This window comes from Durio zibethinus, chromosome 12 (genome assembly GCF_047325235.1).
Source record: "Durio zibethinus cultivar Kanyao isolate XHJ-2024 chromosome 12, ASM4732523v1, whole genome shotgun sequence".
NCBI classification, from domain to species: domain Eukaryota; kingdom Viridiplantae; phylum Streptophyta; class Magnoliopsida; order Malvales; family Malvaceae; genus Durio; species Durio zibethinus.
The window spans coordinates 24,954,401-24,968,006 of NC_143173.1; the positions used below are offsets into that span (position 1 = coordinate 24,954,401).

General features: G+C 33.2%; 3 protein-coding genes across 3 annotated transcripts; all 3 read right to left on the bottom strand.

Moving 5' to 3' along the window:
* Positions 1-506: 506 nt before the first annotated feature.
* On the bottom strand, positions 507-4,870 carry LOC111297245 (ACT domain-containing protein ACR10-like). Its single transcript, XM_022891900.2, has 6 exons — positions 4,294-4,870; positions 3,638-3,871; positions 3,164-3,269; positions 2,318-2,654; positions 1,528-1,812; positions 507-1,048 (listed from the first exon to the last, which is right to left on the bottom strand). The coding sequence occupies exons 1-6, from the start codon at positions 4,445-4,447 to the stop codon at positions 911-913; spliced, it is 1,254 nt and encodes a 417-aa protein (XP_022747635.1). The 5' UTR covers positions 4,448-4,870; the 3' UTR covers positions 507-910.
* A 3,357-nt stretch (positions 4,871-8,227) lies between these two features.
* Positions 8,228-10,438, bottom strand: CDC25 (Rhodanese/Cell cycle control phosphatase superfamily protein). The gene is made up of 3 exons (XM_022890500.2): positions 10,135-10,438; positions 9,860-9,998; positions 8,228-8,577 (listed from the first exon to the last, which is right to left on the bottom strand). The coding sequence occupies exons 1-3, from the start codon at positions 10,215-10,217 to the stop codon at positions 8,380-8,382; spliced, it is 420 nt and encodes a 139-aa protein (XP_022746235.1). The 5' UTR covers positions 10,218-10,438; the 3' UTR covers positions 8,228-8,379.
* Positions 10,439-11,294: 856 nt separating this feature from the next.
* LOC111296959 (putative xyloglucan endotransglucosylase/hydrolase protein 32) lies at positions 11,295-12,915 on the bottom strand. Its single transcript, XM_022891463.2, has 4 exons — positions 12,653-12,915; positions 12,469-12,569; positions 12,101-12,318; positions 11,295-11,808 (listed from the first exon to the last, which is right to left on the bottom strand). Exons 1-4 carry the CDS (start codon positions 12,846-12,848, stop codon positions 11,442-11,444), a joined length of 882 nt encoding a protein of 293 aa, XP_022747198.1. The 5' UTR covers positions 12,849-12,915; the 3' UTR covers positions 11,295-11,441.
* Between the last annotated feature and the right edge of the window lie 691 nt (positions 12,916-13,606).

Below are 13,606 nucleotides of genomic sequence, written 5' to 3' on the forward strand. Positions count from 1 at the left end.
ATAAGTTGCAAGGCAAGTGAAAAGAAGTCCCCGAGAAACATGTTTTTGTATGAAATATCCTTTGATTATAACTTGGGTTTTTGGCATCTCAGTTCTCAGCATTAAGAGAAAGTGGACAAAACTGATGGAACCAATTCAATTGGACTATATAAAGTTACCATTAGATCATACTTTTATTTAGCATAGACAACTTCAACAAGCCAATTCCAGGACAAATTTTCCCCTACCTTGCTTGGAAGAATGTGGAAGCTCCCCTGCAAATTGGATCCTCTGTCAATCACAAGAAGAAGACCCTTCGGCTGTGAAGCAAATTCCAGGCTCAGTTGCTAGTAGTCTTGTACATTAGATAATTGTTGATGGTGAGATTTCTCAATGCGAAAAAACATGTTCACACATTCAAGCAAAGTAGCAATCATATGACACAGAGTTTTGACCATTAATATGCAGGGGAAGCTAATCAATTTTGTGGACAAAAGATTGGCAAGAATACTATTTTTGACACAATCTTATGCAAAAACTAGGAACTGCTGTTCTTTTCAATATGTTCTGCATTTCTATGTACAGGGGAATAAAATTGATTTAGAAATTTTGGTCGGATTGATTCCATATAACCCAACCGACCCACCAAAGGGTCCACCATCAAAGATACTTACATGACGAGTTATGCATGATATCCACCTCATTGATACAACTTTCAAGTATACATTGCCATATGAGCTCTAGCATTCCTTTGTCTCCTTGCTACCAACGGGTCCCTAGATCACAAGGTTAGCCTAAGAAGCTGGAAATGTCAGATATGCAATTTTAGTGACATATGATCTATAATTTACATCAACTGCACAGTGTGGCAGGGCAAAGTATACTGTACAGGGCCCATGGCCATCCGGGAGGAACAATGTTGTGATCATAGTTATTCCCAACCCATCAACAGCTTCCATACTCCTTCCTCAACCTGTCTTCTTGGAAGAGATAAGCTAGCCCCTTCATCTAGTAGAACTCTGTAAACTTCCCACTCTCGATCTCCAATCATGTGTCTCGCAATCTCGGCCTGAAAAATATGGCGCAGCCAAAAATGTTACGTGCAATTTGCAAAAGAAAAACTGAAACATCAATTGACTCCAAATAAATTAGTGTTTTATTCTGATCAAGAAGTATAATACATGTGATAAGTTGGATTCATGTTTGGACAGACAGGTAGCATATCAGAAAAAGTGTACCATTTCCTACAACTAAATAAGCCATGGCAAAGAGGAGTAAAAGAGAAAGCACACATGCATATCACTGCATTCTCACAATCCGCTAACTAGGAATTGGAACTCCATTATCAAATTATGAAATTGCTGCATAAATATATATTGTAGACTAGATATGGAAAACATGAAGCCACATGAGATCAACTCTAGTGCACTGCTAAGTTCATAATCCCAATGATGCAAGCTATGCATTTATTTACATGGGAAAAGAAAATACCGGAAAGCATAGCAAAAGTTGAATAGAAGCTTATATATCTCAGAGCTAAGGAAGTACCGAGAAGATGCAAATGTTAAGCATCTTTAGAGCGAGGGTAATGTCAAAAAAAACAAGAGGCCGGCCCTTGCTTGATAACTCTACAGGATTTGCAACCAGAAGCTCCGTATCAGGACCCCGGCTCACTACAGTGACTCTGAGTGGTTGGAGCAGTTCCATCTGCAGACGCGAGGACAATGCACTTTGCTTGCTAGGATCAACTATCTTCTTCCCATCAGCTTGCATTATAAACAAGTCAATCTCACACTTTCTTCCTTGTTTTATATAGATGCGTCCATATGAAATCTAGTTACATTACGAAATTGTGGCATTAAAATGATGGAACTAGTGTTCAGTTTCGTGCGCTAAGAATGCTTCTCTTCCCAACTGAAAATTAAACAGGTAAAAAGATGCTTCCACAATTTTGAGAGGAATCATGCCTATCATGATTGATAGATACACATTATAATACTGAATATTGACAATAGAAACGTAGCAAGAGTGATTTTATCAATTCATGGGGGTGGGGGACTTAGCAACACATATAACTGAAGTACAGCCACATGAAAATGGCAGAAGAATCAAGACCAATAGAATGGTCAAGAGTTTCACATATCAAAATTTTCAAACAAGTATAGATATATTCAAGAGAGCATAACAGCAATATTATAAATAATTCAAGCTAGAATGATCTTAAAACCAACCTTCCTAGACATAATTCAAGCTAGAATGTCCATGATTAACTACAGCATACAACTTTCTTAAAATTTCAATAAAACATTGATTATTATATAGTAGTTAGTCTATATACCTGAATGTTGTAATCCTTCAGAGTTCTCATTATGTCATACAGAAGACCTTTATGATCTTGGCAAACGATCTGAACAAGCGTGTGAGCAGGACTGAGTGAGTTGTCCATTATGACAGAAACATTGTTGGAAGTGAGTGATACACTTGGGAGTTCATTGGACATCTCTAAGTGGAAAATATCTTCTGTTATTGCAGATGGGAGAAATGGAGATGCCTGAGAACATGCAGTAATTTCAGGTCCAACCTTTTCAATATTACAGCTAATCATAGCATCCTGCATAACATCTTCCAACGCTTTATAAGTCTCCTCCTGCCTCTTTGTTGTATGTAATAGTTCCCTGGAAAAAGAAAAACAAAATCAAAATATTAACAAAGGATGTTACTTTCTGAAAATTAAGAAGTATGTAAACAAGATGTTGTTCCTTTAGAAAAGGTGGAGATGCAAGATGCCTCAGCTTATCAGAGTTATACTTACAATAACCTATAATATCCTTTTAAAACCAATTTCAATCTACAAAACATTGCCCTATCAGAGAATATATATATATATATATATATATATATATATATTCTTGTCTACATTAATTCAGCTCTGAACCCCTTAACGCTTTTTCCCAAATGGAATTTTAAGAAGAATATTCTTATAGACATACATATGAAGTTTGAATAGAAGACAACATAAACCTCTACTTAGATGTACATGCTGTGATGATTCCAGAAACATTTGCGGTCATTTCAAAAAAGCCTAACTGATCCTAGCTAAGGGACATAATACACAAAAGTAGTTTTCAGAGATTATGAAAAGCATAGAATATGATTTGGAGATATCATATCAAAGAAACAAAACCTGGTATCTGTAACAAAGAATAGGTCCATCACTGTTCCATCCGGAGTTGTCGATACCTTCACTTTCTTTATATTTAGTTCCAGACTACACAAAACTTCTGTCACATCTGCCAAGAAAAAAATCTAAAATTCATTCACTAATACAGTTTGGACCACATTTTAGTGCTAAAATTCTTCAGAAAAAGACCCTATCATGAAGAAATGTCATAAGTGGGAAAGCAAAACATAACCATTTCTTAATGCCTATATGATAGCTGAACTAATAGGGGAAAAAAGAGAAGCTGAATTTGTAAAATTCAATATTATGTTAATTTTGCCAAAAAAAAGAAGAACCCTAAAAAGAATTTTCTAAAAGGATAAATCCCCTTGACTTATAAAAAAATCATTCAAATCAATAACAAAACTTCATAGGAATTGAAACCACACCAAGATGTTCTCAAAAGAAGAAGAAGAAGAAGAAGAAGAAAAAGTTTACCATGTAAAAGGCCTTTTCTATCATAACAAGAAAGCTTGAGGAGAAACACATCAGGGGGCTTTGAAGGCTGCAATTCAGAACGGTAATAAGAAATCCCAGAAGCTGAAGAGCATGAAGGGCAAGCCCCAATTAGTCTTTTCTTCAACAATTCCCATCTCGAAGAATACCATCTTGTTGTTGGCTTACAAACAACCCAAAACACTATGTAACACCATTTCCCATCTGTAGATAAATCTTCACAACACAAACCAAAATCATTTTAGAAATAATAATAATAAAGACCATAAAAGTCTAAATTATGTTACCAAAATTAAGTCAAATTATCAAACTTTTCATAGCTTCTCAAGTGCCCATCATTTGCATCACTTAACTGAAGATTTATATTATCACTTATGACTTCAAATAGCCCAAAAATGAAAAACTTGAAAGATCAAAGTTGCCAACTTTTTTTTTATTCAAGTTAAACCAAGATCTCAAATTTTTCATAGCTTGTTTCACATGCATGATGCATCAAATTGGGTTGGCTTCTAAACAGCCAAAAACACAGAACTAGAAAGATAAAAATTCCAGCTTTATCTTATTGTCAAAGAAAAAAGTCAATAGCTACAAATACAAGCAATCATTTTTTTAAAAAGGAAAAGAAAATTTGGGGTTACCTCCTCTAACAATGCTAAGACCAAAATAGAGCAAGATGCGGCATAAATCACAGCCTAAACCAGTTTTATCGGGGCAGTTAATAGTGATAACACTTGGCTCTCCTTCTTTCTCTGATTGCTTTATGATCACAACGTCGTCATGTAGAATACCCATATCTTTCTTCTTCTTCTTCTTCAAAGCTTGAAAAAACGGCGAAAGACTTCTGCTTTAAGTTTTTGGGTTGGTTCGGTCTGTTCTTTGCTTTAATGGGTTGTTGTTGTTCTGCTGTCGTGAGGAGTAAAGAAGAGCAGTAGCGTCGTGGAGACAGCTAAAAAGGTGGAGCGAAACATAAAAGAAAAGCCAAGCAGAGAGGGAGACCGAGAAAGTCGGTCTTTTGCGGCACTTATAGATCTTGTTTACTAGTCTATTCCTTCTCTCTCTTCTATTCTCCCTTTCTTTTGCCCCTCATTTTCAAAATTATACTGTATTTTTTCCCGTTGATTTCATTTTTTCTTTGGTTTATTTCTCTTATCATCATCACTAATCATAGGGTTTGTCCTGAATTCCTCTATCTCCCTGTTTCACTTTTTTAATTTCCTTTATATGGACTTGGGTAGTTTCCTTGAATCTTCGTTGATGGAGGCGAGCTTGGAAGAATTATTAAAGAATCTGTCGTTGACATAAGATTCAAGGACAAGATCTTGGATGTTAAGTCTTAGGAGATGAATTAATTAATTCTCATGATTATCATCATTACAGTGGGAAAAAAATTTGTTATTGCATATTTCATCTCAGCATGACAATAAAATGTCAAAAGAAATTGTAATTCTCAAATTTTAGCATTTTCTATAGCAAAACAATCCCCAGCCACATATTTCTTATCCCTCTTTTCTGTATTACTTCTATTTTTTCTTTCATTTTCAAACCAACAGAAAAACAGTATGGGACCCTTATCCTTGTTTTTTCCAAAGAGTGTTACGTAGCAGTGACAGGCTGCTGCATTATTGAACATTTTTAATCTTCAAAAAAATAATAAATAAAATAAATTTTCTAATTTTAATTCATTTGTTTACTACAAAAGTCTCATTTAAGCAAACTGTCTGGGAATACAAGGAAAAAAAGGCCTGTCTCATGCAAGTACAACAAAACAAACGGTAGGCATGAAGCCACGAATCACTTCAGTTTAGCATATTTATATTATTTGGGGTGATAAAGACCCAAACCCATATAATGTGTTTGTCGTTGTTGTTGTTGGTCGTCATGGCTTTGATGTCCACTTTGATGAAGGTAAGGATTGGGACAGGCTAACCAGTGGAAATGAAAAGAAATTTGTGTGCACACAAATGGAAGAAGATGGTGCTCACATTTTGACGCCATGCTTTTCTTTTCCCTCACATTACTCAAACATTGGACCAATTGAAGAGAACCAGCTTTGAATTGGAATTTGGATTAAAACTTTTCAATGCTAGAAAATGATCCAGGCACCTCTTAGAATTAAGAGCCATTGCTTAATTTTATGTTGGCAATATCTGAATCATAATTTTTATGTCATGATAGAGTATTAAACTTGAATGGTATATCTGTAGATTTTTTTTTTTATCGTTTTTAATAATATTTAAGTGAGATTTATGGAAAGTGTTTGTAAGTATTTAATTTTGAACAAAATTATCAACAATTGCATAATTTATTGATAAAATGTTATATTTTTAATTTTAATAATCATAATTCAAAATTTAACAACTTTAATTAAAGAAAAGCAATTGGATAAAGAAAGGTGAGCAAATTGAGAAATAAAAAATTGTGGGATTGTGAATTTTAGTGGGAAGTGTGGGACAAAGGAGAATCTAAAGGCAGTCGGTGGACAAGGATTCCCATTGAACTTTCGGGGAAGTTGCATTTAGATACTTTATTTGTTCTTCCTATTCAATAAATTATGTTATTGTTTTGTGTTAATGTGAACTAAGATTTCCTTCGGACCAAATAACATGGAAAGGAGAGCAAAGACAAAGGGTACATGACATAGGCTTCGTGATGCCATTTATTCTAAGATCTTATGTAAGATTTTTAATTAACTAAAAACTTAATTGGCCAACACCCAAATTAACTCGTATTATCATAAATAATTTTTTCCGCTATTTAATAATAATACAAGAATTATTGGACTGTATTTATTATTCCCAAGTTTCCCTTAGCAGCTAAGTAACTAATACAAATATTGTTTGACTGGATTGACTCTTTTTTGAGGCATTTTCTTTGTGTTTCCTTCTTCTTACAGCAATATCTAGGTTGTCTCATAATATAGCTTTTGTTTTTGCTTACCTATCCCCATGGGTTTGCTAAGTTTTTCTTAAATTCAAAGTCAAAACATGTCACATGATTCTAGCTCATGGCCACTTGAACAACTGTGTCTTTAACAGTGAATCAAACTCCTTTTTCTTGTTTTTTTCACTCCATATTTTGCAAATATAAAATCTAAAAATTATATGAATATACCTAATAATCTCAAATATTATATGATAATATAATATAAAAATAATATAATTTAAAATTTTAATAAAAATTATAAATAAATTTAATAAAATAAATTATTAATATTAATTATAATACGTAATTTTTATATAAAATATAATATAAATATATAAATCATTAATATTTTATATAATATCAACATACAAATTACTAAATCTAATTTTAAATTTACATATTCAATTGTGTGATAGTTTGAATTTGAGCAAGTTTCAATTCAAATTTTTTTCCTAATTTATGTTTCATAAAATTGTTATGATACCAAGTATTAGCCCACAATTAAACTATTATTCTTGTCTTCAGCCAAAAAAAAAAAAAAAACAAAGATCAAAACGAGGAAGCATTTTTAATTATTTTCTCACACGAAAAAAGTCCTCATAGAATCGGTACGGTAGATTCGATTATTTATTGAAAGGGAAAGATTGAAGAAAAAAGACAGGAGAGTCCATAAATTGTTTTCGACTTTCGGTTGGAAGAAAACGCGTCAAAATCCAAACATCTTAACCAAAAGAAAGGGGGACAACTGTCTTTTTTTTTTTTTTTTTTTTGTTTCCTTTCCTCGAATGATTTTGTCAAATGTAGGATTTTTTTTTTTTTTTGCATGAAAAAAATGATCAGGTGTGGAAAATCTTGATGCTGAATAGGTAATAAACTCATAGTTAGAGATAATAATAAGTTGGACCGAAATAAATTTTTATTTATTTTGAATTTAATTTAATTTTATAAATTTAATATTTAAATTTAATTTGATTTAATATTAAAATATTAATTTTATATCTTAATCGACTCAACTTTCATATGTTTAAATTCATAATCACTTTGATTTGATTTAAAATTCATAAAATATTAATTTTTTAATATAAATATAAAATTAAATAACTAATAAAAAATAATATATATATAAAGGCAGAACAAATTTTTATCAAAATTCAATTCAACCTTGATTTTTTTTTTAAATATTCAACTGACACGAACCCTAATTTAAAAAAATTTTAACTTTTATAAAATCGAATTGGGTTGAAACTTGATAAATACAAACCAGCTCGTGGTGGACCATTGACAAGAGTGATGATGCGGAAACTTGGGCTCTGGGCTAATAGACCAGGCAACAGACAGACTTAGAGCCCTCCCCTTTCTACTTGTTGCCCTCCTAGACTTGGACTGACCGTTGGGAGAGGATTAGAATAAAATTTTCTTTTCTTTTAAAGGTTTTTTTGGTCAAGACTTAAAGGTTTCACAAAGGCTTAGATAATTGAAACATTCTTATAGTAACAACATCAAATTTTGAGCTTCCCATACTTTCCTATGTTTCGATGATACTGATACGTGAAAAGATATAGAGAGACATGATTATGATGCACATTCCCCAAAAGAAAAGGGCCAGGGCCATTAACCAACCATGCCCAAAATACTAAAAGTGAAAACAAGTTTGGTAGAAACCAGAACGGTAATATATTTGCCTGTTCCATCTCCAATGGAGTAGACATTATCATTCAGAATTCAGATATTTTAACTTTTAAAACAGAGTGTAAATGGGTAAATGGTTGAGGGCAATAAGATGATATGCTTTTGATTCCTTCTCAGCGAGAATGAATTCTAATAGATGATGATGCACTCGCCCCCTTGCAAGGGATATCAGTGCAGCGACAAACGGGTCTGCCAGAAGCCTCCCAGCCATTGAAACCGCGTTCCAAAACCAAAATGTTCTTGATCCCGGCATCTTCTTTCATCTCCTCTAGATAATTGGCTAACCTCCATGCACAAGTTGGGCCACGAACCTACAAAGGCATCCGCATCATATTCAGTGTTGTACAGATCCATTTCATGGAAAGGAACCAATCAATATTTAAGCATCCAGCATCTTCTTATAGGAACCCAGATGATAAATGAAATGGGTGAGAAGAAGAGAATAATTTAAATGCATCACGCAGCCCAGTTATGTAAGCTTCCAATATTATGCAGACATATGAAGAATCAATGCGATGGCATCAAAAGCATGTGCCTAAGAAAGTAATAATACCTTATTGATCGACTTCTATGAATGATTGACTGTACGTGAGATGGAAGAGTCAAGTAAGAACAGTTTCATTTAGCAAGAAAATGAAAAACCCTTCCAGTTTAAAGAAGCTCAACACTGTCAAAGAATGGTGATGAAACTAATTACAAACTAAGAGAACTGCTTGAGTAAATTGTGTTTAGCGGGGTATTCTGGCTACTTAACTGTCAAACAAACAAAAGCTGTAGTTCTAAAAGACTCAAAAAATTTCAAACAACGAAAGAATCCATCTATGCAGGGTAATAGGAAACAGCTTTAAGCTCAAGCATAGGGCACTTAGTTATCTGCCACCATAGAAAAAGCAATAAGCAAAAAGAACGGTCCAGACTCCAGAGAATAAAATTCTTTTCCGAAGGAACCATGGCAGGCATACACCAAACCAAAATACAAGCAGGTGATGCTTGAGCCTTGAAGAGCAACTGTGGAGAGACCATAGATAATTCAATTATACATAGATTTATACATGAATTTTAGTCAATGCTGATGAACCACCTAGTCGATCTATGAGACTTTGCGAAACAAAAAGATATACTTTCCATAAAGAAGGAATCATAGTTATACCAATCCAAGCCTAAAACATCAGTCTAATGTCGACACTATCATCCTGAAGGAGGTAAGAACTATGGCAAACAATCTAAAATGTTGACTTGGAAGTTTCAAGACAAGATATAAGTCCAACCCACGGAATTAGAACATGTAATTTCCAATTGCAATAAACAAATCTACCTGCAGACACGAATATGAATTTCCCAATCTATCAAGGCATACACAAATATTGTTTGCCAAAGAAGCATAGGCCACTCAACCACCCCTACAATCTCCAAACCTCAATTTTTGCTATAGAAAATTCTACCATCTCTCTTCCATCTAAAAGCAATACATTCAATAAAACAAACTAGACAGGTAAAAAGTAAAAACCCAATAGGGAAAAAAGGAAGTAATAAAAATACAAAAAAAAAAAAAAAGGAGAGGAGATTTCCAGCAGAAAAGCAAGAAGAAAGTACCTGGCTTAAAGCACAATGGAAAACAAGAGTATCTTTGCCTTTGACATCTTGAATAAGATTGGTGATCTTATCAGTGAAAGTGCCACTGGCATAGTGAAAAGACCCAGCTATATGCCCATCATAACTCCTTTCATCATCCCTTAAATTAACAAATTCCCACAAAAAGGAAAAAACCCAAAATAAATATCTTTCCAAATAATCAAACAAAACTAAAAATACCATAAAAAACACATGGAAATTCCAAAAAAAAAAAACAAAAACAAAAAGAAGTGAACCTGACATCTATGATGGCAATATTTGGACGGCGTTGAAGGGAAAGGAGTTGAGAACCAGTTATGTAGGAGATGGTTTGAGCCATTCGCTTTGCCAGACTCTTTGCTGGGTCACTTGCTCTCTTTGTTCTTGTCCGGAAGAGAACCAAGATTGAGTTTTCTTCAGAGTTGTTTGGAACTGCAGAATCCGATCGTGTAAAAGTAAGGGACGGCTTCTGAACTATGGCTTTGGTTGTTGGATTTCCGCGAATCTTGGTCCTACGCTTTGTTTGGCTAACCTTCTATTAAAAAATTATTTGATGATTTTACTTTTATTTTTGGGAAAAGAAATTCATAAATAAAAAAGAAAAGCCTTTTTTTTCTTATAAATAAATGTTTAAAAATATTTAATACTTGATTTTCTACTGTTTAGTTGATAGTAATCTAATCTATGGAATCTATTAAAAATATTATTATAAACAAATAAAATTATGTTTAATTATTATTCATGTAATTTATTTTTAATCTTGAAAAAAATTAAAAATACATTCAAATGAATATCAAACATCACTTGTATTTTAAATATATATTTGGGAGATTGAATTTATAAATTGTGAAAATAAAATGTATACATTATGTATAAACTAATTAAAATTTAATTTTTATAAATAAGGTATTATTTATTTTATAAAAAATTATTTTTTATACAATCATATGTTTGAATAATAGAAATGACCTTATTTTTTTATTTTTTATTAATATTAGATTTTTTAAAAAATAAAAATTTAAAGTCAATACTAAGCAAAGTCCAATTTAATAATTAATGCATGATACTCTAAATTCTAATCACCTTATTTTCAACTGAAAAAAAAGTATAGTAAATTTTTATTTTTTCTTCAAGGCTTTTAATTATATCTTAAAAGTTAAAATATAAACTAACTATTAATAATTTTTTTTATAATTATGCTAATTTTAAATTACAATTTTAAAATTAAAATGAAATTGACTCGGGGTTGGGTATCCAAAACTGGTCACTGTTGATTCACAAGTTTTTACTGCTTTTTTTTTTTTTGTTTTTTTTCTGTGGCTGCCCTTATGAATAATGAATGATGATCATCATATTCTTACTCTCAAACCTTGACCTATCAAGAAGAAGTGCCCCTAACTTTCATGGCAATCACTCATTTCAGACACTGAAATTCAATCAAATTTTATTATATTAAAAAAGGAAAGGAGTAAGAAAAAAAAAAAAAAAACTTGTGGGATCCATCTTAAGATAAAATTATTTCACAAGAGAAGTAAAAACTTTAAGTGAACTGTTATAAAGTTCACTAGCTCCAACACTCTGGGGTTAAGGCATGATTCCTTTTGGGGTCCCTGCAATAGTTATAGACCATATGGTATCTTTGAACCCATCTCATTGCTCTATGTTGCTGCCTGGTTAACCCACCGGACCGGAAAGGCGAGGCGGAGACTGGCCGGCACCGAGCAGGCGAATAGGCGGAGCAACCATCTGCTTTGAAATTGGTGAACTTTGCAACAAATGGTTGGTATTTATAATCAGCTTTGTATTTTCCATCTTCAGTTGCCCATGATGAGGCATCCCATATTGAACCATAAACCCACATTGGCCTTAGAGGAAATGTTTCAGCACTCTTCCTTGGATACCTCCTTATGGGCACATCATCCACTAGGAATCTGATATAAATATCAGATAAATCAATTAATAGCATACATTCAAACATCTTAGACAAAGGGGAAAAAAATGTTGGTGTTTCATTTAAGGTCTTAATTCTTTTTGGTACTTGAAGGTCGTCCGAATTTAAATCCTGGTCTTTAAAACTAACTACTCTACGAACAGATCATGCAGCTGTTTAGCTTCTAAATCATATATCATTCTTATTTCAATATTAATTCAAGGCAGAGTTTAGTTTGAGCATAAGGTCCATAACCAAGGTTTCACCATTGGCTGATTTTTCAAGATACTTACATGATCTCCTTAGGACTCCAAAAAATGGCATAGTGATGAAAATCTTGGGTTGGATCAAACCAAAGATGAAACTTCATTTCCCTTCCAATGATTTTGCCATCACCACTCCCTCTAATATACACGTTGGTCTGTAAAGTATAAGGTTTCCCAAATGTAGTTCCAAGGAACTCTATGTCCACTTCATCATGGAATCCTGGATGAGCTTCATTGTTTGATAGCTGCCATTTTCACGATCATTTGTTGATTAGCAAGCAGAAGGAAAACCATAGTTTCAAGCAGCTTTACAATAGAGCATATTGATTATTGAATTAGAACCGTGCATTAAGAAAGAAATGTAGTGACAAATTCTAGGTTAGTTCAATTCTCACATAGAAAGCTGTTATGACCCCTGCTGTGTAACCAGGTTGAACCTTAACAGAGACTCCAAAGTAACCAGAACGAAAAGGACGAACTGACTTGAATCCACTTCCTGTTAACCAAATACAAGCAATAAAATGAGGGAAAAAGATCAGATTGAATATTCCGACCATATTAAAACAAAAAAAGACAGACCTGAGGTTCTGTCAAGCCAGATTGTTAGTGCATTTTGGTCTAAACTTTGATGGCCAGGACCCCAAAGATTTCTAAACCCGTTATAAAAGCTCATAGGCCTAAATTTAGAGCTTGGCCAGTAGCCAGGAGAAGGTGGCCAGTCAGCATTGGTTGAATGAAACAACAGAATGAGAAGAAGTGAGAGAAAGAGAGCCATGAAGAATGAAGAGGGAAAGCAAAAATGAGAGAAAGAAACTCAATGGGAAAAGAGAAGAATGATTGGGAGTATATAAATGCTGGGATGTGTTACTTGTGAGAGAGAGAGAGAAAGCAATGGGACAAGGTGTCCATGGTGGAAGAGTATGGCAGTAAAGTTTGATATAAAAAAAACACAAAAAACAGATTTCTCATAAATATGGATATTCATATGGTACCGGAAATTATAGTCCCTGGTAAAAAGTAGAAAGTACATACAAACCTTTTTTTCCCCAACCGCAACCACTTTCCTCCCATTCTTTATGAGAAAACCTGTTTGCTTGGCTTGACACGGTTGAAAAGCTAAGAAAAGAGATCAGATGCAGAAATGGTAGATGGGTATCTCTTAAATGTGTTTTTTTTTTTTTTTGTCTCCAACAGGAACTCATGCATCTGTCTCTCAGCCTTTAAAGCCAACATACATTTTTTTTTGTGAAAAAAATTCTGAGAGTAAATAAATTGTTCAGTCTTCGGATCAAGATAAGATGTTTTGTATCTAATGGTCTAAGACAGGTGACTGTAAGTCATGCATTCGAGATAATACCGACAAATAATCATCAATAAAACTCAAATCTAATATCTCTTCATAAAAATTGACGAGTTTAATCGAGTGAACCAATCAATTATTAATAACTTATATTATTATATTAACCCAAATGCTTGTTTTTTTTTTACCATTCCTCTCTTTTAGTGTGCAGGCTCTAGCCATGGAGGTTTTGG